The 23,877-nt window shown below is 35.5% G+C and overlaps 2 protein-coding genes across 3 annotated transcripts in view; one reads left to right on the top strand and one right to left on the bottom strand.

Moving 5' to 3' along the window:
* Positions 1 to 504: 504 nt before the first annotated feature.
* On the top strand, positions 505 to 16,647 carry LOC107690234 (protein FAM83F-like). Its single transcript, XM_016488489.1, has 5 exons — positions 505 to 1,261; positions 6,786 to 6,953; positions 12,425 to 12,546; positions 13,998 to 14,863; positions 15,477 to 16,647. Exons 1-5 carry the CDS (start codon positions 800 to 802, stop codon positions 15,524 to 15,526), a joined length of 1,668 nt encoding a protein of 555 aa, XP_016343975.1. The 5' UTR covers positions 505 to 799; the 3' UTR covers positions 15,527 to 16,647.
* Positions 16,648 to 18,096: 1,449 nt separating this feature from the next.
* The window catches only part of LOC107690334 (cytohesin-3-like), an 8,515-nt gene continuing 2,734 nt past the window's right edge, over positions 18,097 to 23,877 (bottom strand). For both annotated transcript variants that reach the window (XM_016488636.1, XM_016488637.1), the window contains 9 exons: positions 23,563 to 23,681; positions 23,392 to 23,472; positions 23,163 to 23,275; positions 22,727 to 22,875; positions 22,015 to 22,126; positions 20,536 to 20,612; positions 20,326 to 20,397; positions 19,844 to 19,998; positions 18,097 to 18,748 (listed from right to left, as the gene is read on the bottom strand). In XM_016488636.1, coding sequence (XP_016344122.1) covers positions 18,664 to 18,748; positions 19,844 to 19,998; positions 20,326 to 20,397; positions 20,536 to 20,612; positions 22,015 to 22,126; positions 22,727 to 22,875; positions 23,163 to 23,275; positions 23,392 to 23,472; positions 23,563 to 23,681 — 963 coding nt within the window. In that variant the 3' untranslated portion in view covers positions 18,097 to 18,663. The remainder of the gene's footprint in view (positions 18,749 to 19,843; positions 19,999 to 20,325; positions 20,398 to 20,535; positions 20,613 to 22,014; positions 22,127 to 22,726; positions 22,876 to 23,162; positions 23,276 to 23,391; positions 23,473 to 23,562; positions 23,682 to 23,877) is intronic.

Here is a 23,877-nt window from a genome sequence, read left to right as displayed (position 1 = left end):
TCTAATTCTGTCATAATTTAATTACTGTCATGTTGTTTCAAACCTGTATAACTTTATTTCTATTTTCCGTGTTCCACGGAGGAAATAAAGTTACAGGTAAAGGATAACAGAATATTACGAAAATTAACCATTGTTTTATTTTAGTAAAAGTGTAGAAACCGTGGTTTTCTGGCGCATTGATTTACATTTGTATAATAACAGTTTTTCTACAAATACCTTGGTTAAACTATAGTGTAGCAAAACCAGAGTTAATTTGTGGTTACCATGGTTTAACTATACCATGGTTACAGTAAGCAAAGTTTTTATGTTACTGTACCCATTTTTGTATTAAGAAGTGATTTGTCAAAATAGGCACAGGCACTAACTATAGTAACCATGTTTTGTTTTTTTTTTAGTAAAAGCATGGTTAATTTTCGTAAGGGTAAATAAAAAAATATTTTTTTATTTATTAGCCTATTATTAGGCCTATTATTGTTTTTTAAGCTTTTTTTGGTGGTAGTTATATTCTTGTATTTACTTTTTTGGTAAAGAAACAAAAAGTTGGCGTCAGTCAAGGAAACTACCGTGACGGTTTCATCCGTGTTTATTTTAAGTTAAACAAGTGTCGTCATGTCAATTCACAAGAACCTTCATACAGAGCGCTGAAGCCCCGCCTACCACGCTATCGAAGCTCCGCCCACTAATTGTCTTTATTCTAGCTCAGAAACACCTCAGCCAACCACTCAAACAGGTAAAGGTGTGCTGAGCGTTCTGCCTGGAGCCACACAGGTGAACCGTTGTTTCCGGGAGCACAGCTGTCATGGCTGAGTCTCAGCTAGTATGCATGGACGATGAACATGTTAACGTGAAAATACCGGAGTCCAAACCGGAGTTTTATTACAGCGAGGAGCAGCGGGCCGCACTCGAGCAGCTCTTGAAAAACGGGGATGGCGCGTTCAAGATGCGTCTCAAAGAGGATAGTGTTAAAGACTTTCTCTCCGCAAGGGAAATCAAATGGATGCGGGACACCTTCCAGGAATATGACAGCGACTCGGACACCTGCTGCTCACGGTCGCCCCATGATACGAGTGAAGACTCAGGTGTGCACTCAACCTACTGGCCGACCATGTCTGATACGGAGATCCCTCCGCTGGACATCGGTTGGCCCAGCAACGGCCATTACAAAGGGGTAACTCGGGTGTCGGTTTACACCCACCCACCAAAATCCAACAGTCCGCATATTAAAGAGGTGGTCCGCAGACTCGTTCAAGAATCCACAAAGGTAAGCGACCATGGCCGTCTACCATTTATTCCAAACGAAAACACTTTCTTTTTTTATATACTATTTTTTTTAATTACTAGTGAAAAAAACAAGTATTCCAATAATAATGACTAACGAATAGTAATAGCTAGTGACTAATGAAAATTCCTAACTATTCATTAGTCATTAGTAGGCTACTTAGTGACCTATATCTGTTCAATTAGTCATCAGTACCTATGCATTATATACTAGTAATAGCATCAATAGTATACCAACAAGTAGCTATCCCATTGTTTAGCCTACTATTGGCAATGTAGGCTATTTCTAACTTGTGTGTGTTATCATTTGTTGCTGGTAGCTATTCAAGTTTTACTAGTAACTGTTCTTGAGGTATTAGTACATGGTTACTAGTCCATTTCCAGGAGATTCTCAATATCTAGTTTTCCTAGTAGCAATTGGGTACTAAATACATCGTTTCTACTAAAATGTAACTAGTAAGGTAACTACACTCTTAAAAATAAAGGTTCCAAAAGGGTGTTTTTGCAGCAGTGCCATAGAAGAACCATTTTTGGTTCCCAAAAGAAACTTTCAGTGAACAGTTCCTAGAAGAACCATTTTGAAGAACATTTTAAAAATCTAAAGAACCTTTTTTGACTATAAAGAATCTTTTCTACATTTGAAAGGTTCCACGGGTGTTCAAGGTTCTCCGTAGAACCATTGATGCCAATAAAGAACCTTAATTTTTAAAAGTGTAGTGGTAACTGAAATATGAAATGTTACTGCTGGTATAAATACTATGAGTCTGTGTCTCATAAGGTACTTGTGTCAAGTAAATATGTTTGTGTATTGAAATAGATACTAGTATCTTTTGGAATAGTTGCTAGAAACTTCAAAAACCTTAATCGTAAAATTGGAATAGGAACAATTTTAATACGTGGGTTAGATGGAAGTGAATAGTTGATATTTGAATCCCTAACTTGAAATCAAATGGTTAATAGTGAAATTTAAAAATATACTTCTCACTATTGGAGTATTAACAAATAAAGTAGTAACAGAAATATATAGTTCATTTTAAGGATGTAAGTAATGTGTCATGACTTACGCTAAGTCATATTTCAGATGTTTTATAGATTTATTGGTTTCATTTGTATGATTCACATGAAGATGAAGCATGTGGCCTAAACAAGTTTTATTGTATAAGTTTATATGGGGCTGTCATTGACATATTTTGAAGTTAATTGTCAGTCATGTGGTTGTGTACTTTCCACTGAGCATAAGATCATCTTTTAAAATAATTAGCCTAACATTTAACGCTGACCTAACTGTTTTAAAAGCTACCATAAAGTTGTGGGAATATGGAAGAAGGAATGATTTAATGAAGTTAAGTACAAATATTAAGAATTAAGTTCAGCAGATTTCGTTTGCCGAAGAAGACATTTCTTCAGAAACTGCTGAGGCCTAGTCCCTGTGGCTATGGGTATTTTGGTGGAGTGCTGTTTATTTGTGAAATAGCTCTGAGCTCTTATTTGGAAATCACCCTGACTAAACATTGATCTTTAGTCATACAAAATGATATGAAACAGAAACATTCATTTGAACTTTAAATGAAAAGCCTAAATAAATAAATAGATACTGCAAAATGATAATGAACTTAATCTAATCTAATGATGGAATTTTTATTAGCATAATATATTAAGAACTATTAAAAAGAAAAGATATTCTCATAAAGACCAATTTCCCCTAAAAACACAAAACAGAGGTATCTAGCCATTGGTTAAATCAGGTATGTATAGAAATATCTAACCGTTTGTACTATATGTACTATATTGTACTATACTATATGTGTGTCATTGTGAATGAGTTTCAGTAAAAAGAGTGAAGTAATAATCAGTCAGGAAATCACCCTCATGTAGCCTTGGGTTTTGTCTGTAAGTTCCTTGTCAATCACACTGCCGGAGCCCTCAAGTCATACACACACAGTGTGACTTCCTTAACAGTGATAAGTTATAATGACACACTTTAGGTACAAAGTATTTCAGCTGCCTTCACTCAATGTACATAACCCTCAATAAATACAAAAGCTGTAAAAACATTAATGAAAAGTGTTAACTCAAGAACTACTACATTTCATTGTAACTTGTAATTTAGTTCCGTTTCCTCTCACAAATGCCTTGTAAATCTGTCATACATCCCGAACACAATGAGATAATAATACTCAACAGGTCATTACAATCTTTGGACCTGATTTTAATGGGCCATCTCTGTTTGTAACAGCAAAATTAATACAGTATAATATATAGCTGGTTAATTTTATTGTAAATACACAAACATTTTACGTCTGTGTTCTGGTTGTCACACTGTCATCACATCTCTTTGCACCATAAGTACACCCGTAAGACTTATTTGTTGGACGGCTGCGGTGAAACTTATTCAAATGCACTTGACACACTGAGTTAATTATGTTCTGGCAGGTGCTGCTCTTATTTTGTTTAGTTTTGTAGTTACACTGATGTCGATTTACATTTATACAGCAACTCAGACTGTTTTTTTCTTAACCTCTTAAGACCCTAGAAAAGATTTTTAGGAAAAACATTTAGAGCATAAAAAAAATGTAAAAGAATAAAAAAAATTATATTTTGTTCATAAGTTATGCTATGTCCTCGGTAGAGGACATCGGGACTCAATTAAAAAAAAACAAAAAAAAAGACATGAATGAACATGCATAGGCAAAAACAATAGATTTTTTAAAATCACCAATACATTTTTAGTTTTCAGGATTTGTTTTTTTTTTACCAAACTTTGTATAAAGATGATTCTGAACTATGTTATTACAGAATGATTTGATATACCATTTTTCTTTCTGCAAAATGTGTGTAAAATGGCCATAAACGGGTTTTCTCATTATATACAATGTATCTATAAACTAAATCTAATTTGCATATTAATGTGTTTTTGGGGCAACATGTAAGTGACTTCCTTAACAGTGATAAGTTATAATGACACACTTTAGGTACAAAGTATTTCAGCTGCCTTCACTCAATGTACATAACCCTCAATAAATACAAAAGCTGTAAAAACATTAATGAAAAGTGTTAACTCAAGAACTACTACATTTCATTGTAACTTGTAATTTAGTTCCGTTTCCTCTCACAAATGCCTTGTAAATCTGTCATACATCCCGAACACAATGAGATAATAATACTCAACAGGTCATTACAATCTTTGGACCTGATTTTAATGGGCCATCTCTGTTTGTAACAGCAAAATTAATACAGTATAATATATAGCTGGTTAATTTTATTGTAAATACACAAACATTTTACGTCTGTGTTCTGGTTGTCACACTGTCATCACATCTCTTTGCACCATAAGTACACCCGTAAGACTTATTTGTTGGACGGCTGCGGTGAAACTTATTCAAATGCACTTGACACACTGAGTTAATTATGTTCTGGCAGGTGCTGCTCTTATTTTGTTTAGTTTTGTAGTTACACTGATGTCGATTTACATTTATACAGCAACTCAGACTGTTTTTTTCTTAACCTCTTAAGACCCTAGAAAAGATTTTTAGGAAAAACATTTAGAGCATAAAAAAAATGTAAAAGAATAAAAAAAATTATATTTTGTTCATAAGTTATGCTATGTCCTCGGTAGAGGACATCGGGACTCAATTAAAAAAAAACAAAAAAAAAGACATGAATGAACATGCATAGGCAAAAACAATAGATTTTTTAAAATCACCAATACATTTTTAGTTTTCAGGATTTGTTTTTTTTTTACCAAACTTTGTATAAAGATGATTCTGAACTATGTTATTACAGAATGATTTGATATACCATTTTTCTTTCTGCAAAATTTGTGTAAAATGGCCATAAACGGGTTTTCTCATTATATACAATGTATCTATAAACTAAATCTAATTTGCATATTAATGTGTTTTTGGGGCAACATGTAATGAAAACAGAAGTGTAATAATGGGAGTAATATTTGACAAGATTTTCATAATAATATATAATATTTCATAGAATATTGAAACATAATTTATTTCCCTATTCAGTTGTTATGTCTCCCAAAATGCTAATAAACATGCTTTTAGTCCCAGTGTCCTCATATGAGGACATGTATGAAATCAACATCCTGTTTCGTAACAGAAAGTCATATTTTGATTTGAAACCCCATAACATTTTCCTGAGATGTTGATTTATGACAGACAGTTTAAAAATTAGACAGATTTAAATGATAATTACAAAATATTATCATATTTCCATAAGAGTGTCACTAAATTAATATCAGACATATTTGAAGACCAAGGAGAGGGAGTGGTCATGGTGAAACATCCAAACATTTAGTATCTCTGAAAAGCCCTGAATGTGCTCTGTACAGGACATCCAGACTTAAAACCGTGGCATGTATAGTCTCAGAGAAATACACCAAAATATAATGTCCTCATATGAGGTCACAGGGTCTCAGGAGGTTAATAAACTGATTTTACTATTCATTTTCAAGCACACCTTTTGTAATATTCTTGCTATAGAGTATTAGAAGACCAGACATTATATGCACATTTATGGCAATGTTATTTTATACTCTTCACATTCTGAGTACACTTATTGAGTTACTGTCCCGTAGTCTTTAGTTGGATGATATTTAGATGTGCCTTAAAAAGTTCAAAGCTGATTGCTGACTATTAGTTTTAGTTTCAGGAAATCAGGTGGCAATGTTAGCATTAGACTATGTCCACAGGACGTTGTATTTAGATATTATCCAGGTCGATCCTGACGCTCATGTCTTTGATGTCATGTGTTCATCTGAAGCAGATGGCGCCTCCTCTTGAGGAACTGATAGAAACATGCATGTCTGAAAATGTTAAAATAGCATTTCCTTGTACTGTATCTTGTGAAAGAAGCTTAAAAATGTTATTAAAGAATAGTTTACAATCAATAAAACATGTAATTTTCAAATATTTTCAGCTTTAGCAAAAGAACTGAATCTGTTATCAAAAGTGATTCAACCTGTGACACTCCTGTTCAGCTGTTATCTGTGTTTTCTCTTTAATGCAAATAGTTTCCTTCTTATTTACATAGCTTTGACATGCGAGTCAGTGAGGATGAAGAAGGGATTGAGGCCTAACCTTTACCTTAAACAAGCTTTGAATTGACCCAATAAATTTAAACTTGTTTTTCCACGTCATTATGAGATTTATGCTGACCTAGTTTGCATTTTATTTGTTAAAATGCTGTGGTGTGTGGTTTATATATAACACATACGTGTCTTTTAACCCAGATTGACTGCTTTGTTTCATAAATAGCTTGTGACTCATGTTGAGTTTGGACTTTTTCATTGCTAATGTGTCTGCTGGAGTGTATCTGCTCTGTGTTCTGTATGTGATTTCACATGTTCACTCAAACTGAGACAAACTAGACTGTCGCAGTGCAAGAAAAGAGAAATCCCCAATGTGGTTCATACTCACCTCAAAGCAGATGTAATGATAAGCTAAGTGAAGTTGCTAAGCTTTAACCTTGGTTTGGTTTCACTTGGTTTTCAGCTGGTTGCGGTGGTCATGGACCTGTTGACGGACCTGCTGATCCTGCAGGATCTGTTAGATGCTGCGAGTAAGAGGGGGGTGGCTGTGTACTTGCTGCTGGAGGAGCACGGCTTGCCGCACTTCCTAGACATGAGCAGCAGGCTGCAGATTTCTGTGCAGCACCTGAGGGTGAGTGATAACAATTGGTTGATACACAAGAAATTGTGTTTTGCATGAAACAAAAATGAAGCCAGTTTTAGGGCAATTATTTTGTGGCATTATTTTTGATAGTTAAGCACATTTCCCTCAAGTTATTATTAAAATAATGCAAAAAAAAAAAAGATCTATTCTCATTACCACAATAAAAAATAAATCACATTACCATAATAAAATAAATACAGTTTTTTAAATCATAGTAGTATTTGTGGTACAGGTTATAATTTATGATTTTAATACAAAAAAATAATACTTGAATGTCTGGTTCTTAGCAAAAAAAGAATCCGTAAAGGATGCATTGTGACAATGCAAATTGGAGATCAATATTTGCCTTTAAATAATGTCACATTGCAAAATATTTTGGTAACAGACTTCATTTTCAATGTGATTAATTGAAATTGAAATTGAAATTAATGATAATATATGTCAGGGTCCTATTTTACACCAAATTGCAAAACAATAAAATAAATTGTATATATAAATAATATAATTTTATATATTTTAATATATATAATTTTTACAATTAATTTTATTGTTATTTCTTATAAAATTGCAAGGAAATTCTGGTAAAGTTGATCATTGAGTACATGGCGTTTAAAGACAAACAATTGTAATCTTAACAACACTATGTAAACTTTTACCTTCTTCCAGGTTGGGAAGCAAAAATCAGTATCTGTTCTTCAACCCAATTCAATTTTTATTCCTTAGCACTAGCCATTAGTGAACCAAAATGTTGCACTTTATTAGTTTTAGTTTCAGGAAATCAGGTGGCAATGTTAGCATTAGACTATGTCCACAGGACGTTGTATTTAGATATTATCCAGGTCGATCCTGACGCTCATGTCTTTGATGTCATGTGTTCATCTGAAGCAGATGGCGCCTCCTCTTGAGGAACTGATAGAAACATGCATGTCTGAAAATGTTAAAATAGCATTTCCTTGTACTGTATCTTGTGAAAGAAGCTTAAAAATGTTATTAAAGAATAGTTTACAATCAATAAAACATGTAATTTTCAAATATTTTCAGCTTTAGCAAAAGAACTGAATCTGTTATCAAAAGTGATTCAACCTGTGACACTCCTGTTCAGCTGTTATCTGTGTTTTCTCTTTAATGCAAATAGTTTCCTTCTTATTTACATAGCTTTGACATGCGAGTCAGTGAGGATGAAGAAGGGATTGAGGCCTAACCTTTACCTTAAACAAGCTTTGAATTGACCCAATAAATTTAAACTTGTTTTTCCACGTCATTATGAGATTTATGCTGACCTAGTTTGCATTTTATTTGTTAAAATGCTGTGGTGTGTGGTTTATATATAACACATACGTGTCTTTTAACCCAGATTGACTGCTTTGTTTCATAAATAGCTTGTGACTCATGTTGAGTTTGGACTTTTTCATTGCTAATGTGTCTGCTGGAGTGTATCTGCTCTGTGTTCTGTATGTGATTTCACATGTTCACTCAAACTGAGACAAACTAGACTGTCGCAGTGCAAGAAAAGAGAAATCCCCAATGTGGTTCATACTCACCTCAAAGCAGATGTAATGATAAGCTAAGTGAAGTTGCTAAGCTTTAACCTTGGTTTGGTTTCACTTGGTTTTCAGCTGGTTGCGGTGGTCATGGACCTGTTGACGGACCTGCTGATCCTGCAGGATCTGTTAGATGCTGCGAGTAAGAGGGGGGTGGCTGTGTACTTGCTGCTGGAGGAGCACGGCTTGCCGCACTTCCTAGACATGAGCAGCAGGCTGCAGATTTCTGTGCAGCACCTGAGGGTGAGTGATAACAATTGGTTGATACACAAGAAATTGTGTTTTGCATGAAACAAAAATGAAGCCAGTTTTAGGGCAATTATTTTGTGGCATTATTTTTGATAGTTAAGCACATTTCCCTCAAGTTATTATTAAAATAATGCAAAAAAAAAAAAGATCTATTCTCATTACCACAATAAAAAATAAATCACATTACCATAATAAAATAAATACAGTTTTTTAAATCATAGTAGTATTTGTGGTACAGGTTATAATTTATGATTTTAATACAAAAAAATAATACTTGAATGTCTGGTTCTTAGCAAAAAAAGAATCCGTAAAGGATGCATTGTGACAATGCAAATTGGAGATCAATATTTGCCTTTAAATAATGTCACATTGCAAAATATTTTGGTAACAGACTTCATTTTCAATGTGATTAATTGAAATTGAAATTGAAATTAATGATAATATATGTCAGGGTCCTATTTTATACCAAATTGCAAAACAATAAAATAAATTGTATATATAAATAATATAATTTTATATATTTTAATATATATAATTTTTACAATTAATTTTATTGTTATTTCTTATAAAATTGCAAGGAAATTCTGGTAAAGTTGATCATTGAGTACATGGCGTTTAAAGACAAACAATTGTAATCTTAACAACACTATGTAAACTTTTACCTTCTTCCAGGTTGGGAAGCAAAAATCAGTATCTGTTCTTCAACCCAATTCAATTTTTATTCCTTAGCACTAGCCATTAGTGAACCAAAATGTTGCCCTTTTATTCTTAACTCCCTGTGTGCGATCACACAATGCTAGTTAAAGTGAAGCCACGTGTTATCAAAACATCATAATGTGTGTATGTTAGCAATAGTCAGACGTGCCTTATCAGGCTTTGCTGGAAAAGAAGTCAAAAAGAACACGTGACTTACCATATCACTCACAAATGCACATGTTAACAGACTGTCAGCTGACCTTTAAGGGATCTGTGTGAACTTGAAACTCTGGTTGATTCTGGAGCTGTTGCCACAGGGTTCAACTGACTTCCTGGTCTGCTGTGCACACACATAACCACGCTGTAGAATGAAACCCAGTGCTTTCCGCAAGACTGCCCCAAATACTGCCGATCTCCCTAAGATACACTGCCAATGAGCCTTATCTATGTGGATGGATTGTTTTATATAGGACACTAGGGCTTTTCATCTGACACTTTACACTGAGCAATAGAGTTGGATACTTCAGCATTGTTATTTCCTGAAAGAGGATCTGCAGATTTCAACAGAACTAAGAAAAAAGGCAACTTGATCTTGTTTAGGAGAGTTGTGGAGTGCTCTAATCTCTCACGCTTCTGCTTTTTCCTCATCCATGCCAGCCTTGTACTCAAAGTCCTTTTGTCGCTACAGTATTCCTTTCTTTTGAGTCCTCAGTGTGCAAATGAAATCGCCACACCCCTGTGTGCAAGGATTTTTTCATTAACCTCTCACTACCGACTTCACCTTGGATATTTGCCCATGTCAGGTGTGTTGCTCTGACACCTCATGCCTTTTGTAAAATCCAGATTTGCCACTTTATACTGTTCATGCCAAGAACAATAACTATAAAGATAACAGTAGCTATATCATCCACACTCACAGACGATAACAATACATTTATTATAAGCATGGCAGTTTTGTTGTCTGCTGCTTTTAGCATGCAAGCTCTTTAAAGTCAGTGAATTTTGACTGTCTGTCGATGTTTTATTTTTCATAAACAGGAAAAAAATCATTCTGAAAGTTATACCAATTAAATCGTTCTGCTGTGTTATTATCGTTGCAGCTGTCTTATGGACACTATTTTCATAGAACTTGAACAGTTATTAAAACCTTTAGTTAAAGATAGTTCTCTTCAGTGTAAATGGGCCTTAACTGCCCTTTAATGACCTTTTTGTGGTACAAGCCAGATCTTGGTTCAAAGTTATAGCAGACTGTGCATCTTTTACTGTATGTCAGACAGTATGATCTAGATCTTAGCTAAGACTTTTAACTTTTTAAAACTTTTAACCGGATCGTGTGTTTTGACATCCTCATTTACACGCATAATTGAAATGATACCGCGGGAAGCAAGCCCTTGAGCTAATGTTGGCAATTTTTTTCCATTAAAAAAATCTTGTCTGGAGTCAGGAGTCAGTTGTGTCTGGATAACGAACTTGAGCGCACAAAAGATGCGATATGTGAACAGCCCCCTAAAAGAGATTTTTCTTTATTCTTCAGAGCAGACCTGTGGTAATTTTGTTCATAACTTAAATGCAATGCTAAACAGTGTTGGGGGTAACGCATTACAAGTAACGCAAGTTACGTAATCAGATTACTTTTTGCAAGTAACTAGTAAAGTAACGCATTACTTTTTTAATTTACAAGAAAATATCTGAGTTACTTTTGCAAAAAAGTAACGCCAGTTACTTTGTTTTCCCATTTATTGACTGACAAGTTTCCTGTCCCCATATTGGGAGAAATCAGCAGTGCAGAGGAGTTGTGTGCGCTGTGTGAACATGATGTTACTGTAGTTCTAGACTAAATGTGAATGTGCATTAATTCATCCCACTGACAAAAAACAGATTTAGTATTCATCAAAATGAATTAAAACAGTGAAATGCAAACTCAGAATATGATGCAAACCTGCAATAATTAAATATGTTAAATAACACAAATGTATCTAATCCCATTTTATTAACCAATGTCTTTGCTGCTGACCTTTGATGATCCAGTTCAACCATACTAATAAGCAAAAATGACTTTAGGTAAACTAACAATTGTGCTTCATTGTTTTTTTTTTTTTTATTGCTGAAGAGCGTTTCTTCTCCTGCGTTCTACTGTACAGACGTGAATTTACTTTTCCTTCAGCCTGAGGTTTATTCATTACACTTTTTGGTGTGAAAGGGCTTTTATATTTGCTATAAATAGAACTTCTTATATTAAAAACAATCATAACACATTACTTTCCATAAAAAGTAACTAAGTACCATAATTAGTTACTTTTTTAGGGAGTAACACAGTATTGTAATGCATTACTTTTAAAAGTAACTTTCCCCAACACTGATGCTAAATAATAAGATTTTTTCTCTCTCACATGCCCCAATGTCACCAGTTGCTGACCTCTTGTTTCCTCATACTGTAATTATTTTACTAGATAGACCCAAACATTTCAGTTCCTTTGAAACTGTCACAAAGCATCATTGATAAAAAAGTTACTGCAACTAGAGAAGCTTGTAACTTTTTTCCTACATAATAAATTGCTTGCACCTCTGAGTGCACAGACGAAATGTTATCTTGCATTCGGATGCCTGATGTTATTGAACGAAATTATGCATTAGTAGTTTTACAAAATCATGTTTTTAATATTTATTTTTGGTGGTTTTTTTTTTTTTTTTTACTTTTTATTAGTATAGGAAAGTGACGGGAAGCGAAGTGGGAGAGAGAGAAAGGGGGTGGGATCGGGAAAGGTCCTCAAGCCAGGATTCGAACTCGGGAAGATGTCCGTAATGCAATGCTATCGGTGCCAACGTCATACAAAATCATTTTGATGACAAGCTCAGGCATTTCAGAATGACTAAAACAGTATTTTACATACAATAGATTTACACTCCACAGCAAAAAATTATGCAGTGTACACACAGCTTTAAACATTGTTTTCTCTCTTTCTGATCTTTCAGAACCTGCGTGTGCGAACTGTGAGAGGCTCTGGCATGCCACTGTCCTTTGGTCGTCTGCCAGGATCGCTGTGCTCCAAATACATGTTGGTAGATGGAGAGAAAGTGATGTTTGGATCATACAGGTTCGTATACAGACCAAACAAGTACATCTTGTAGTAAATGTGAATGTGCATTAATTCATCCCACTCACAAAAAACAGATTTAGTATTCATCAAAATGAATTAAAACAGTGAAATGCAAACTCAGAATATGATGCAAACCTGCAATAATTAAATATGTTAAATAACACAAATGTATCTAATCCCATTTTATTAACCAATGTCTTTGCTGCTGACCTTTGATGATCCAGTTCAACCATACTAATAAGCAAAAATGACTTTAGGTAAACTAACAATTGTGCTTCATTGTTTTTTTTTTTTTTATTGCTGAAGAGCGTTTCTTCTCCTGCGTTCTACTGTACAGACGTGAATTTACTTTTCCTTCAGCCTGAGGTTTATTCATTACACTTTTTGGTGTGAAAGGGCTTATACATTTGCTATAAATAGAACTTCTTATATTAAAAACAATCAAGCCCTGTTCATATTTAAAAAGTAACGTGAAAGTAACGCAAAAGTAATATAACGCATTACTTTCCATAAAAAGTAACTAAGTAACGTAATTAGTTACTTTTTTAGGGAGTAACACAGTATTGTAATGCATTACTTTTAAAAGTAACTTTCCCCAACACTGATGCTAAATAATAAGATTTTTTCTCTCTCACATGCCCCAATGTCACCAGTTGCTGACCTCTTGTTTCCTCATACTGTAATTATTTTACTAGATAGACCCAAACATTTCAGTTCCTTTGAAACTGTCACAAAGCATCATTGATAAAAAAGTTACTGCAACTAGAGAAGCTTGTAACTTTTTTCCTACATAATAAATTGCTTGCACCTCTGAGTGCACAGACGAAATGTTATCTTGCATTCGGATGCCTGATGTTATTGAACGAAATTATGCATTAGTAGTTTTACAAAATCATGTTTTTAATATTTATTTTTGGTGGTTTTTTTTTTTTTTTTTTACTTTTTATTAGTATAGGAAAGTGACGGGAAGCGAAGTGGGAGAGAGAGAAAGGGGGTGGGATCGGGAAAGGTCCTCAAGCCAGGATTCGAACTCGGGAAGATGTCCGTAATGCAATGCTATCGGTGCCAACGTCATACAAAATCATTTTGATGACAAGCTCAGGCATTTCAGAATGACTAAAACAGTATTTTACATACAATAGATTTACACTCCACAGCAAAAAATTATGCAGTGTACACACAGCTTTAAACATTGTTTTCTCTCTTTCTGATCTTTCAGAACCTGCGTGTGCGAACTGTGAGAGGCTCTGGCATGCCACTGTCCTTTGGTCGTCTGCCAGGATCGCTGTGCTCCAAATACATGTTGGTAGATGGAGAGAAAGTGATGTTTGGATCATACAGGTTCGTATACAGACCAAACAAGTACATCTTGTAGTTTTGTCCACCATTGTGGTACGTTTGTTCAATCTTTAATCAATACATTTACTGTACACTTCCCATCTTTATAGTTTTACGTGGAGTTCCTCTAGGATGAACCGCAACACAATCACTGTGATGTCAGGACAGGTTGTTGACTTCTTCGACAATGACTTCAGAGAGCTGTATGCTGTGTCTGATAAAGTGGACCTGTATCGTGAGTTTCACATCAGTAAGCCGGCCCTGCCAGTTCCTGTGCTGAAAACGCCAACAGAACCCAACAAACTCACAATTCCTGTATCCACGTCACGCTTCCAGATCTCTGTAGGGGACTCCAAACAGGCCGGCCTAAAGGTGCCTGCACATAAATACCATAATCCTAAGTACTCTTTAGTCGTTGGCAACAGTCTAGGTGTGACTGGCTCCCTGCAGGATCTTTCTAAGCTGAGAGACTATGTTGACCATGCCTCTGTGAACAACATGGAAAAATTAATCTACACCAATGGGGACAGTGTACGTCCACAGTCCCCTACATCCCCAGATGGGACAGAGGATGGTAAAGGCGATGGGAAGAAGCCTTCGCTGTTTGGTTCTAAAAAGCAGCGCTCTTCCTTCCGCCATTTCTTGAAAGGCAGAGCAAACAACCAGAGTCCAGACACTCTCTCTAAAACAACCCATCAAAGCACAGATGTGAAACAGGTCAGTCATAAAGACACTAAGGTTACCAGCAACTCCAAGGAAGCATCTTGGTTGGCCAATCATATTAATGAGCAAGAAGACGCATCCAAACACGTCACTCCCGCTCCTCGCAAGATCTCAGAGACTGACAGCACTGGTGAAGTTGAAGACACATTTGAGATGATAGAGAATCCACCACAGGTTAAGTTTAAACTCAAGAAGACCAAAATGGGTCCAAGGAGTGTTTCTCTTCAGACTATTGCCACAGATGGTGAGGATGGTATGTATGCTGATTATTTATTTATATATCTTTTGAGTAGTGCAGTGTTTTCATGCACAATTTGGGGGGGAAATGTATTTTTAATTCTCAGATAAAAATTGTGATGCAATTTAAAATGTGATATAAAAAATTCTAGGTTTGCTTGTTTGTAGGGCTACACAATTTGGCCCAAATTTTGTTATTATATATCAACATTGCTATAAATAAACTATATAATTAAAAACTATAAAATTACAATAATAATATTTATAGCTGTCTTCATTTCTTTAGTTTCCAATGTTTAACAATAGAACCTTTACTTTGATGGAAAACAACAGGGAGCCCTTAAAGCTTCCTTTTTAAGCGCTTCTCATTGCAGCAAGTATGAGAAGATGGTTGCCACATGTTGTGTTCCCAAACGCATATTAAAGTGCTCAAGTGGAGTGGCATTGAGACGTATAAGAACACAGTGCTGTGCTTCACTCTGTAACATTGCATCTATTTATTTATTTAAATTGCAGCCCTTGCAATTTGATAATAGCACAAAGCCATATCAGAGTTTTATTTAGATTAATCATGCAGCCCTATTTTGATATTTTTAAAGTCTTGTTTGACATCTTTCGTTTCTTTTCAGGCCAGAGAGGGCGGAGGCGTAACCAGAAGAAGGCCTGTATTCAGTCCTGAGGTATCTCTGCAAAAGGAATCAACAAGAATGTGTGCTTATAGATCAGGATTTTGGATACAAGAGACATTTCTAAGAGAATATTAACAATATATGTTGTAAAAAAAGAGGACATTTTTCTTTATTATGTTCAGTTTGGACAAGATGTGGATAGTGATTCTCCCTACAATAATATTGATTCAGCTGTCAGCTGAAAAACTAAGTATTGGTGCTGTGTTTTTAAAGGGAAGTGAGGTTGTTTGAACAACCTCCAAAATGCTGCTGACGCTGCGAGGAGCTGGTGTCAGAAAAAAAATGACTGAACTGTAGTGCGCTTTCTGTGATCATGTGACCTCCTGCCAGTTACAGAGGTGGACTGCAGAGAGCTTTGAATGTAAGAGCGAAGATGTAGCATGCTACACATATTTCCTGTTCAGCAGATCTTTGCCCTGCATATATTTACCCAGGCCTAATCAGTTGCACTTACCCAATCCTCGAGCCTGTGGCTCCCTCAGAGTCATAAAGGAAGGAGGGAAAAGCTCCATAGCAAAGCTGACTGATGACAGATGAAAACAAGCCTGATCAGTTACCATTGAAGGTGCGGTCACATTTACCATTGCTCAGCAAAATTTCCCAGGCGAAATCCAATCATTTCAATATGAATCTGTAATATTGAGAGTTTTGCTAGAGGGGGAAAAGGTTCCCCACACAGATTTAATTTGGTCCCATGAAATCGCTGCATTGGTGTTCGAGCTGCTTGGTTTGAAAGTGACTTTTAAATCATTTTGTTCAACAAAAAGAAAAGCAGTCCAGCAATGTAAAATGAATGGCTTTATGTGTACATGGCATGAGTTGTACACTTTTATTACTTTATAAATATAAATTTCTGTACTGTGTTTTTAAGAATTCACACAGAACACATTTTTGATTTAAAGATGCATAACAAATCTGGAATGTATAAGAACATCTTGAGGGGGTTTTATAATAAAAGGCCGACATCTGTTTTGCATGTTTACATAAAAAATCAATTACAATGCAGCACAGTGGAAGGCAAAAACGTGTTCTGTGTGAACTAATGGCGTTTGGAAATAATAGATGTTATGCAACTGATTTTTAGATCAAGAGTGCCAATAAATAAAAAGCTGTGGCCTTAAATATATTGTTGCTTCTTATTTCTTTTCATTTAACTCCAGAAGATGTGATCTTGCACTGCATAAAACTGCCTTGAAGAAAAGACAATAAGCCTAATTTGCCAAATGTTAGTTTAATCAGGTTAAACAGATGCTTTTACACAATTTATCAGGTTTATTATTACTGTAGATGTGAGCGGTCAAATGTCATTATTGGTTTTGGTACGCTTCGAAAATGACAACTAGAAAAACTAGTATCATACCGAATTCTTTGAATGCAGAAACTTCTTGGAAAAGAGAATATATAGAAAAACTAAGTGCTTGATAATGTACTGAACATTTGTGGTATATTTCTGATTTTATTTTTCTCCCAAACTCAAAAGTTTTGGGTTTAAGTCCTTTGAAAAATGATGAACTGTTAGTTTAGAGTTTATTTAAAAAAATGTATGGTAAATTAGGCCACCTTTTGACAGTCATCTCAGTGTTGTCCAAGTTCAAAAGACCACTGAAAACATGACCTGCATTATCTGAACAACTCTCAGGTGATTCATGGACGGGCTGAATGGTCAGTATTGAGTTGATGGATAATGCAATATTGTGTTGAATTGTAGCTATATTAGACGACATAAAACTAAGCTGTGCTTAAGATGACATCCACAGTACCTGACCAGGCTGACATAATCAGAGATACGTCAACAGATCTGTTAGGCTAACATGGGTGTGACATTTGCCTTTCCTTGTTTGCTAAGAGTAATATGATGTGTGTTGCTAAAGCATGTACGTTAAACCAGTGACCTGCATGACCTTGAGCCAGACTCTTTAGTCTTGCAAGGGAAATAACAGAAATGGTTGAAGAGATGGCGAGCGAACTGGCAGAGATAAAGGAAATATGCACAGGAAGAGGGGAGTGTGCTTTTGTAGACCACAAGAAGTGCAGTATAGATGTAGCAAAGGAAGCAAATGTGCAACTTTTTTCAATAGACTAGAGCGTCATTTCAAATGTTTCTCATGTTCCAGGCTCGAAAAGCTGGTATAAAAAAAAAGCTTCGGGTATACTTTCTGCCATTGAAATTATTGGGGGGAAAGTCCCAAATATCCTATTTCTATTGATATTAAAGTCGATCTTCATAATCCCTCAAGTGTATGAACTGTACGCTTATAAATATATAGGCTACATACGCTGCAGGGATTATGAAGCTTGACCAACGGTGCCCTCTGCTGGACAAATGTGTGCAGTACTTGGTGAAAACGAGGCTTGTTTTGTAAATACCTTTAATTAGAGAATCCCAGTGCGACATCATTATATTTTAATAACATGGTCTTATCAAAAGTTTTAGGAATTACCTGAAATGACAAACGCTTATAATCAAATAATGGTACATTCATTAAATAAGTCATTTATTATGTACAGAATATGGATAATTTCAACCTGATCAACGTTAATGCTAACTGGCGTTGCAATATTTACAAGACAGACATATTAATTTTATTCTTACAAATCCTATGATTATAAAATGATAAATGCGTGTTAGTCAAATGGAATATACAAAAAAAAATAGCCAAATTGTGTGTCAAAACACAAATACCTTATTAAACTCTTTGAAATGTAGCTTAATTTAAATTTTTCATTGAAAATAAAATGAAGCTCTCACTTAAACAGGAGCAGAAAAATCCGACAGTTTCCAGGAACACTATACAAACTGTTTCATGTTTAGACATGGATATTTCACAATATTTTACAAATAAAATCTTTCCAAGGCATTTCTCGTAAGCGTTAAATAAATAGGAAACTATTTTTTCACAGAAAGCCTGACCACAACACCACCGTGTAAGCCAACCCTGAGGCTGCACACACAGCAGCGGTGACCTCTGAGTGCTGAGAGAGAGAGAGAGAGAGATTTAGCACCCTGAGAACCTCATTCATCATTTCCAGCTCATTCAGTCCACTGTAACCATCATCGTCCCTTTGGCTACTTCAGTCTGTGTGCAACTGTTTAAACGATCCGATCCCCTCAGTTCATCAGTCAGCTTCAGTCGTGTTGTTCAGTGTGGCTGATGATCTTCTTCTTGCGTGCAGATACCAGGTCATAGAAAGGGTCTTTTGTGATGCAAGCTCTAAGAACAAGAGAGGAAACAGTTAGACTCAGATGCAGTTTTTTTATTCTCAGTTCCTCTGTCAATGCAAACATATATATTTTAATTTGATTGTTAATGTATGACTAAGTGTGTGCACATTTCTGAACATACTTGACTTCCTCTTTCCCATGACCTACAAAAACACATTGATGAACTCATGAAAACGTATTGTTATCTTGCCATCAATATCTTAGTGTCTGTATCATATTTGTCTCTCATATTTTCTTGATTTTTTAATATTTTCTTTCTTTCTTTTTTAATCGTCATGTTGTGTTCTGGTCATTTTGACCCAGAGAAGATTCCTTTCTCTAAAAAAAAATACAAGATATATTTGACTAAATTAGACTAAAAATGAGAAATTAGACTGACTTTGCTTACACAGGATATAACAAGATCAATGAGGCATACAGTCTACTGTATCACTTCCTAAAAGACATAAATAAGCTGTCAAAACACTGTCCTATCAAAAAGATTGGATTCAAGATTCAGTGATAATATAGCATAATGAGAGATTTACAAGCAATTTTTAAAAGGCCGGTCATTTTTCACACCAAAAGTAGGTAAAAGCACAGAGGAAGGTTTAAATCATTAGTGTGTAAAGCACTTTAATTTACCACTATGTATGAAATGTTCTATATAAATACACTTTTAATAATACGATTGCTATTGAAACAATGTAAGCATTAGCATAATAGAAAAATGGAACTTTTTCCTTTCCTCTTTTTAGTGAGGTCTAAAACAGTTGACTTGTTCACTTATTCACTATTCACTACATAGTGAATGTCATAGTATGTTATATGAAAAAAATAGACACCATTTCAGAAAGTGCTCTTTGTATGAAACGAGTGAAGTCCCAAAAGACAAGAAAAATCATCACTTCAAAAATATCTGGATTTCAAACCTCATTTTGATGTGGTTTGAATTTCATTTGTAAACACTGGATGTCCCGTCTTGTTTGCTGGCGTTCGAACTAGGGTTGTGTGCCATTCAGAAATCGCAAATGATATTAAAATCAAGCCTGTTTATTTTTAATTGTTCGACTGAATGAATCACGTATACTATGCTGTCTGGTACCTGATGGCCTGGATCCAGTCAGCACGCTCCTCTTCAGAAGCAGCACTGAGTCTGTAGGAGTGATGTTTGCCTATCACAACTCTGCCATCTGTCTCTGTTTTACATGCCTTTATTGTCTCTCCTTTACGATGAGGGCTGAACAACTCCAAACAGAACTGAACGCGCATGTTTTAAAAGAGAAAATGCATATGCTTTTCAAAAGGTTACATTCCACGGTTACAATAGCATGTTATATCACAAACTTTTAAATGTCACTCTGTATTACGAGATGCTGACTCAGAAAGAAAAAAAAACAGAAATCAGGATCTGAGCAGAGTTTCATCAAAGCAAATCTAGACTGTGCTGACAGAGGTACAGCTATCACTCAGCGCTGACTAAAAGAACCATAAAGTAGCAGGTGCAATAGAGTCTAGAGAAACACACTATCTATTTGGATCAGTGATAATAAATGAGGTGGAATGGAAAAAACATGGTAAAAGTACCTGTTTGTGTGCATCCTCCACTTCTCTAACACTTAAGTTCTCTAGCGGGATGATTCCTTTTGGTTCTTGGTCCTAGAGAGGGGAAAGATTGCCTTTGAATGATCTCACTTGTAATATTCCTATTTAAATAGGAAACATGATCATTTTAAACTGATTTTAGTGTGTTTTGTTTCAGCGAACTTGATATTTTTGTAAAGGTGGAGTACTAACAGTGGTATATTGGAAATAGTAGAGACAGCCATCAGTCAAAATAAACCACCTCCGCTTCCAGGTCTTTATTCTGCCACCTATGGATTAACCAGAATTGTTAGTAACATTTAGATAAATAAAGATAACAGAAAAGAACAGATACATAACAGTTAGTTCCAGTCCTCTAACCTGATTGGCTGAGCTGCACTTGGCTATTTCACTGTTTGGACCAATCGAATTGTTTATAACAGGGATGAAGCTTCCAAGCTAACTAGGAACATTCTCAGAACTTTTGGTTAACTTTCTCACAAGTTCAGTCCAAGTTATGAACTAACGTTTGTCCAGTAATGTTAATTGAACGTTCATTTAAAGTTGTCTGGTCTTTAATAATGTTCTTAAAAAGTTAGCACAAAAACATTATTAGTGACCCTGGACCACAAAACCAGTCATAAGTGTCAATTTCTCAAAATTAAGATTTGTACATTGTCTGATTACTAAAATAAACTTGAAGTATACTACTTTTTGGTAAGGGAATATTTGAACTAGATACAACTATTTGAAAATCTGGAATCTGAGGGTGCAAAAAAATCTAAATATTGAGAAAATCCCTTTAAAGTTGTCCAAATTAAGTTCTTAGCAATGTGTATTACTAATCAAAAATTAAGTTTTAATTATGTACTGTATCTGAAGTCTCTTTCCCGAAATTCAGCCTTGGTGCAGAATTTCAGCCACTACGAGCCAGTCCCACAATGGGCTTTCCTTAGGACGTGCCATTTCTGTGTCTGTAGCTTAAATGCTAATGAGGAGGAGAGAGGCGGGGCAACTGCCATGCTTCGCTCGTTTGCAAGCCATGATGTCTCTCGAGGAAAAAGAAATATTTCGCTCGCCTCGCACGGTAGTAGCTCATTTTCTCATGGGTGGGCCAAATTCTCTGGGCGGGCAAAGCAGAGAAAGGGGAGGTAACCTTTCCCCGTATGACGACATAAAGGGAAGATTCCAGATTGGGCCATCTGAGCTTTCATTTTCTCAAAGGCAAAGCAGGATACCCAGGGCTCGGTTTACACCTATCGCCATTTCTAGCCACTGGGGGACCATAGGCAGGCTAGGGGAACTCATATTAATGTTAAAAAACCTCATAAAGTGAAATTTTCATGCCATGGGACCTTTAAGACTGGTTTTGTGCTCTAGGTTCACATTTGTGCATCTGACATGGAACTTTTTTTTCTGAAACATTTTTTAAATGATACTACTTGTTTCAGACTGTTCAGAAAAAAAATTCAAAAGTATAATGTTTGCAAAATTAAAAATGCGATGGCATAATCAAGTAAAACAATGTTTTTAAACATTTTAAAAAGGACGTTTTGAATATTCAGAGAACATTTTAAAAACTTAATAGAAACACTAGAAAAATGTTCTAGGAATATATATGTGTAAGCTGGGTACTGGTTCCTATGTTATCATGATATGTACAACACTTAACAGTACACAAGAGTAACAAACCTTCTTTCAGGAGCCAGCCCTCTCGGTCAGGATTAAAGAAGGTGTGAGTGAGATCATTGCCATCATCTTCTGGGATCTTAAAGGGTTCGTTCTTAATGCTCTCATAAAGTTTCTACAGGATGTGTCAAAAAATGAGAAATGAACACTTGATCATTGTAGAAGACAAAATCATGACTCCAACAATGGATTATCAAACGTTCAAATATACAAACATGTTCAATTAATGGAAAAAAAACCAAATGTAAAACAATGACTGTAAAATAATAACTACAAATAATAATATAATTATGTCTTCCTTGAAAATGTTCAACTGATCAAAATGTAATTCATTCCTGTGATGGCAAAGCTGACTTTTAAGCAGTCATTACTCCGGTCTTCAGTGTCACATGATCCTTTAGAAATCATTCTAATATGCTGATTTGTTGTCCAAGAATCATTTCTTATTATTATTATCAGTCAAAAACAGTTGTGCTGCTTAATATTTTTGTGTAAACTGTGATTGTAGAACATGCAAAAGAACAGGATTTTATTTAACTTCTTTTGTCACATTCTAAGTGACTTTTTTGTCAAATTTTATGCATTTTTTGCATCCTTGCTGAATAAAAGCATGCAAACTCATTCTAACCCAAACTTTTGAACAATATGTATATTTACTCTAGATGTGAGTATTTGGTTTGGTAAACTTGGAAAATGACCCTAAGACCTCTCTCACCTCCAGTAGTTCATCAGGAAGATCTTCTCCATGGTTGATTCCTCTGTTCATACTGATGAAACGTTCTAGTGTGGTCTTGTCTTTCACATTGGGGTTGTGCAAACTTGTGTTGAGCATGATGATAGCGAAGGAAAGGATGTAACAGGTGTCTGCAACACACATGAATACACACGCTTTCAAATGTGTACATGTAAGTAGTCTATAACAATGGTTCTCAACTACTTTTACTTCAGGACCTAGATATTAATGCCTTGAAAGTCAAACACTGAGATATATAGGCCAAACAACATTTTAGGCCCAAACAATTATTAACAAGACACAGGCTGGATAAGGAAAAACAACCATTTTGGTTTCTAAATGTCTGTTGAATTTTGATGTTTTCTTTCTTTTGGCAGTCAAACACAAAACCTATCCTCCAAATGCAAAGGTAATCTACCTGTGGACTGAAAAACCCCAGCGTTACAGGTGCAGTACCGCAGAGCAAAGGCCTCCATCATGCGGTCGATCTTCTGAGCCTCACCAGGTAGACGGAAACTCCACAAGAACTGCCTATGTCCACAATCAAACAATCACAGATTCGCCCAAAATTGGAAAAAAAAAAAAAATATATAGTCTGAATATGATAGAATGACATATGAAACAGGAAAATGAGGATCTCCACTCACCTTAAAGCCTGAACCAGATTAAGATTTGAGAACTCATGAAGGTCAACAAAGGCCTGCAGGATCTGAAGGTGGATCTCCTCCCTGTGGATACAAAAAGGAATCAACTCTTTTTCTATATCAAAACCACAAGGAGTATGGCCCACAAAAACCTCCTCCTCCTCATCCTCATACCTTTCTCCTAAAAAGTTGCCAATAGCTGTTTTATTGAGGCCTTCTTCTTTATAGAGGAACTCTGCCACAGCCTCTGGTTTCCACTCCAAAAGGTCATTGTCCACTAGGTACTGGATACCCTGGAAATAAACACACACAATTAACCTCAATGAAATTACCACAGACCATTGGCACTACTGTTACCAAACATTCATTAACAAACAGGATATAAGATACAGATCATAACGTATGATTTGCTGTTGGTCTAATAGCTACATCAACTGCATTTTGTATCAGTGAAATGCACATGCATTCTCTTTTATAAGCAGGTTTCAT

This window comes from Sinocyclocheilus anshuiensis, unplaced genomic scaffold (genome assembly GCF_001515605.1).
Source record: "Sinocyclocheilus anshuiensis isolate Anshui unplaced genomic scaffold, SAMN03320099.WGS_v1.1 scaffold461, whole genome shotgun sequence".
Taxonomy (NCBI): Eukaryota; Metazoa; Chordata; class Actinopteri; order Cypriniformes; family Cyprinidae; genus Sinocyclocheilus; species Sinocyclocheilus anshuiensis.
This window is presented reverse-complemented; position numbering and strand designations above follow the sequence as displayed.